Source organism: Miscanthus floridulus, chromosome 5 (assembly GCF_019320115.1).
Source record: "Miscanthus floridulus cultivar M001 chromosome 5, ASM1932011v1, whole genome shotgun sequence".
In the NCBI taxonomy this organism is placed as follows: Eukaryota; Viridiplantae; Streptophyta; class Magnoliopsida; order Poales; family Poaceae; genus Miscanthus; species Miscanthus floridulus.
Window position 1 is genome coordinate 138,056,429 of NC_089584.1, and position 5,384 is coordinate 138,061,812.

At 45.4% G+C, this 5,384-nt stretch overlaps 1 protein-coding gene across 1 annotated transcript; it reads right to left on the bottom strand.

Annotated features, from left to right (window-relative positions):
• Positions 1–1,620: 1,620 nt before the first annotated feature.
• On the bottom strand, positions 1,621–4,537 carry LOC136450939 (BTB/POZ and TAZ domain-containing protein 3-like). The gene is made up of 6 exons (XM_066451637.1): positions 4,403–4,537; positions 3,451–3,806; positions 3,217–3,347; positions 2,724–3,030; positions 2,131–2,447; positions 1,621–1,977 (listed from the first exon to the last, which is right to left on the bottom strand). The coding sequence occupies exons 2-6, from the start codon at positions 3,790–3,792 to the stop codon at positions 1,797–1,799; spliced, it is 1,278 nt and encodes a 425-aa protein (XP_066307734.1). The 5' UTR covers positions 3,793–3,806; positions 4,403–4,537; the 3' UTR covers positions 1,621–1,796.
• Positions 4,538–5,384: the final 847 nt, after the last annotated feature.

The following is a 5,384-nucleotide window of genomic DNA, read 5'->3' on the forward strand; positions in this document are numbered from 1 at the left end:
TTTGTGAGGCCCTCCAGTCGGAGAGGTGGGCTAGAGTCAAAAGCGGGCGTCGTTCCTCCTCGGCCAGACCTTTCGGTCGAAGATTGGATTGTCCTTCTGGCCTATTGTTTAGGTGTTTTGGGCCTGCCCATGAGTTGCGCGTTGTTTGCAACGTTGTCTACTGGACCGAGCCTTTGTTGAGAAGTTGGTCCGTGAGGGACCCCGAGTTTATGAACCCGGCATGTAGAGAGATCTTGCATTTACCCTATTTTAACTCTGCTGGTAGATATTAATGTCATGTGATTGGTGCTTTGAAGGACTTATCCATTTACCAAGAATACCTTATTCTAACTTATGAGTTGGAAGAAATTACGTTGATTTTTTTGATGCCTCAACTCTCCAAGTACAAGTTGTATCTGAACTCACGCACTAACTCACACCACCACACACACGCTCACACACACACCTAGTGCGCAAGCTAGACCTGCACCTATATGAAGAGGCTGCACGTGGTTGAGAGGTATCCAAAGTCATCCAGGTTTCGCACGTGACGGGCATGTCACCCTGACCATTGTGGCACATCTACGTGTGAGGCTTTTGAATAGCCAGGACACAACCTGGGCACTACTAGGAAAAAACCCCAGTGAGAACATCGCTCTTTATAGTGTCGTAGCTAGAGTACTGATATAAATGACTGCTTTCATCGAACATCGCTCCATTGCCTGTCTCCTAAAACATGAATTCATTTATATGCCCTAAATATTCTCATTCACCTCATTCATCGGCCATCCGTACCATTGTTCTTTGTTTGTCCCTCTTTTGCCTCTTCCTGCATTGGCCTCTCAACATCATGCCACCACCCTTCCCCTATCTCTCGGTTTTGCTCAACACCTCTCTTCTCCTCTCCTCTTGTCTTCATCCTTATTGCTCTAACTTCTATGCTGCCCTATGCCCCTCCACCCTAACTTGCTCATGCGTTGTCCACCACAATTCTAAAGGTTACTACCTCCGCACACATCTTATGTTTGGTGGACAGCCAGATCTGCCACCGCAACGATGATAGGAACCTCTTCCTTACTATGTACATTGGTTTGCTTTACTTCCTCACACCTATCCTCCCCTTTTCATGACTTCTTCCATTTGTGGCTTTTTTACCAAGAGAATCCATAACATACTATGAGTAAACAAAAGATCTAGAAGACAATACCAGCCTCACAGATGCCATTCTCCACCACATATTGATCATATTTAGCCGTTGCAACTAGTATGACATCGCTAGTCATCCAAAAAAATTTATTTAATTTAATCGAACATATCTGGTAGTCTATTTTAAGTATGTATTCTCTTAGTCTATCTCTAACTTTAATGTTGCACAAAATGATAATCTAAATTAGTAACGGGCAAAGTTATAAGCAACAAAGCACTAGGACAACTACAAAATGAGATATAAAGAACTCTAATCTAGCACCAATAGACATATTATATTTTTGAAAATGTGCTTTGTATCGGTTCCATAATTTTTATTTAAAATAAATTAGTTATTTTTTTAAAAATAAACTAATGTTTATCATTTTTAGAAACTATAAAACCACCGTTTGAACTAGCTAGATGGCCAAAAAAAATTCAATACTAATAGTATGGTGGTAAAAAATTTACTTGAACTATAGATGGATGGTGAAAATAGATATCACGCAACCCAACAACTGTTCTGACTTCTTTTTTTTTATAAGGATGTTCTGACGTTTTGATTCCGGCTCCAGTCCTCATGGTACTGGTCCCCTTCCCGTAACATAAAACCCCTGCGAACTTTCGGTGTTTCAAATAGGTCCTATAAGAGTAGTCACGTGGCAACTCCCAGCTGGCATTAGGATTGATGAAAATTTTCTCCTTTCGGGCATAAAACCCATGGTTCCTCTGCTCTCCAGCACCTTGCACACCAAAAGGTTCCATTTGGTGTCTTCCTTCCTCCCCAGATTCCGCATTTTCTCCTTAAAATGCCTGCAAATTGTAAAACAAGTTCTATAAAACCAGTGTTCTGTTATATGAAAGCAAGAAACGTCAGAACATTCTCTCCCCCAGTTTCGCTCTGGTAAAATTGCTACTGTTTGGTAGTAGAAGCAAACAGAATAACAAAAGATTTGCCGCGCTCACCTGCAGAGAGGAACCTTGCAGGTGTCCGGGGTGAAACACATGCGAGAATGCAGCTCAAGGACCTGCCACATTCGCTTGCATTTGGCGCAGCCACCAGGCACCCGAACTCTGCAGGTCGAGAAGTGGCGCACGAGCAGCTCGATACCCTTGCATGCAGGAAACTTGCAGGAAGCTGCTAGACTGCCCTTGAGCGCTTGATCTCGAGGCCCGATCGTCCTGCATCCGTCTCGGCATATGTGGACAAGCGCCTCCATTGCTTCGTACAGTTGCCGATAGACCTTCTTCTCTTCCATCCCTTTAGCTCTTTCCTGCCTTTTCTGCATCAATTCAGACTATCAAACAAAGGTTTCAAACCACTACAACTACAAGCATTGGAACTGCAGAAACGTGCAAGTGTTTAGTTGTTCTGCGGTGTGTGCTAGTTCAGACAAACTATGAATTGAACTGTCTGAAACTCTAAGCAGACAGACTGAAACTCTGAATCACTATGGGCATTTCCTTTCCTCCTCTTCTTGCTACTGAATACTAAGAACTAGCAAGGCAGGGTTGGACATGATCAAACAATACTAATACAACCATTACAGAGAACTCACTGTATCGGCTTCGACAAGAGACTCGAGCAACTCCTGTTCCATACTTGGATTGACCCGTCTCATTACTTTCCACCCATCTGTCAGAGAGATGGTCTTGAAATCCCCAATGATCATTCGGGTACAGACGAGCGATAGACGGGGCGCGTCACACAATCTGGCAAGCTGCAGCATGTCTACCACGTTGTCAGGAGCAAGGAAACTCCTCTCGAGTTGGTCGATGCAGACCGTCTTCAGAGATGGCACCGAGAAAACATGGGACAGTACAAGCAAATGCAGAACGTGCTTCTTCATCTGTTCCTGCTCAAAACTTCACCAACAAAAAAAAACAACATAAATCAGAGCGTTTGTTTCTTACTGAAAACTGCACACATCAGAAGAAAAAATATATATTATGCACTGTCTTCAACTTCAGTCACTGCAAACTGTTTGGGTTGAAATATGATCTTTAGAGAACAGTGAATTATCTATACAAATGACTAAATACCAACAATACCGTGAAGAGTAAAGAAATCTGATGAAACCACGGACTGCTTCTGCAGGCGCGCCAGAAATACGGATGCACCGAAAACCATCTTTCAATTTAGCTTCCTCCAGCATAGCTCTCAGGACAGGAGATTTGACACTCTGCAGAAGAGGAAAATACGAAGGCCTTACATAAGGCCAAATCCGCTATGTTCCTGTAATACGAGAGGCAATCACAGGAAAAGATTAAGAGAGCTGTACTCACAAGAACACAGGAATGTGACAGAATTTCAGTGCCATCGTCTGTCGAAACACGGAGATCAGATTGGTATCCCTGCAAGAACAGCTTGTCCCAGGAATCGACGACGCCTTCAGGGACGCGGCGACAAGCCTTCGCCTTCCTAGAACTTCTCCGCGCGTCATAAGAGGTTCCAGGCAACGGTGGTGGATCAGGGGCGTTGCTGCGATGAAGCTTAGGATGCCGGCTAGGATCCGGCGCAGCTTTGGCGCCTGCCGAACTGTTGGACTCAAGATGGATCTCCAATGGGAAGTCGATCGCATCGTCGTCCAGGAAGAAATCAGAACAATCCAACTCAAGGCATTCCATCAACTATGCGCCCCCTGCTTTGACCGTGAAAGGGGAAAAGTTAACTGAAAATTACATAACTTACTTACAGCAGTTACGTTCAGAAAGTACAAGCTGAAATAAATAACTACCACAAGAGAGAGAAAGCAAAAGTAGAGGCAAATAAATTCGCCTCTAAATACAGGAGTATTTGATATTCCTGTGTGCTGGTTATTGCACTGTTCTTTAAAACAGCTAATATGCTGCCAGCCACTTCATTTTGCCCTTCCAAGACTAAACGAAACTAGTATGTGATTCTGAGAATCTCTGCAAGACTGAAGAAATATGAATACCAAATAAGTGCGTTCCACCACTGCCAACAACGAGCCGAAAGAAAGATATACACATGATTGCGTTCATTTTTTTTCCGCATGGCGTCTAAAGGGGAAAATTAATGTTCTTTATGAAATCTTAGGGCTCCGTTCATCTGAAAACCTTTACCACCCAAATCCCGGAAAAGGAAGAAATCAAAGGGATCCAGCTTTGAGCCATTCGACTCCAATCGTTTGGGCCATCAGAGAGAAGATTAAGGTAGCAGAGGAAAGAATCAAATAGAAAGCTGTATTCAGAAACCGCACACGAGCGTGCTCACCTGAAATCAGTCTAGGCTCTGGCCTCTGGAGTGCAAACTGCAAAAGCCTCTCTCTGAAAAGAGAGTGAGGGCGAGATGCGAGAACGAGAAGGGAGCTTGTTCACCACTCACCACCACGTCCTCGTCAGTCCACATAAACTTTTTGAGCCCTCCTCTTCCTATGGCGACTCACGCCAAGGCGCCTGACAAGTGTTCCCCTACAAAATGGACTGCCCCACATGACAGTGGCAAGGAGCACGGGGTGGGGCCCACGGCAGGCCCAACAAGGCCAGGCGGAGGCGTGGAGGCGAGACGAGGAGAGGAGGGAGACACCGAGACAGGCACGGAAAAGTGGCGGCCGTCACAGAAAACAGAATCGGCAGGTAGCCGGACGTCGCCGCCGACTCTCGTGTCCTCACGTAGAAAGAACACGACGCCGGGCCACTAGGAACGCGCCACGTGTCGAGGTGCCGGTGCCGGACAAGAGGGCACGGCGCCTGCACGGTGTGGTCCCAGGCTGAGGGAGAGCTTCCCCCGTTCGGAGCAGTGGAAGAGCCTGGACTTGGAGCCTTGGAGGTCTATGATCGGTGGGGTCACCTGCTCGTGTGCCCGTGGGCCCACTGGCCGAAAGGGTGTGGCCGTGGGCTCTCTGCCGCAGCGGATGAAGTGAACAGGAACCAATGAATTGACCGTCCTTGGATCTGCAGCTACAGGAGACAGTCAAAACTCGGAACAATAGGACCACCCACATTATCCCAATCCTGCCTAATATAGAAAAAAAAAGAGAGAATATTTTTTTCACATTTCCTATATTTCATCCGCCTGAATTTTGTGTTTAATGTTCGGGCGATGTTTTATTTTACGATGTTTACGTAGTATACATGTGATGTTCTATGATATATTTTGCAATGTTCACGTACATACGACAGTCGCCTGAATTTGTGTTTGTTGTTTGTGATGTTCACGTAGTGTTCTATGATATATTTTGTGATGTTCGTATAGT

Bases quoted from the DNA above. Each gene is read 5' to 3' on its own strand.
- LOC136450939 (XM_066451637.1), bottom strand. From the start codon at position 3,792: ATGGAATGCCTTGAGTTGGATTGTTCTGATTTCTTCCTGGACGACGAT. The intron at 3,348-3,450 runs GTGAGTACAGCT...CCTCTTCTGCAG, and splicing joins TGTCACATTCCTGTGTTCTT to AGTGTCAAATCTCCTGTCCT. The intron at 2,448-2,723 runs GTGAGTTCTCTG...GAATTGATGCAG, and splicing joins CTCTTGTCGAAGCCGATACA to AAAAGGCAGGAAAGAGCTAA.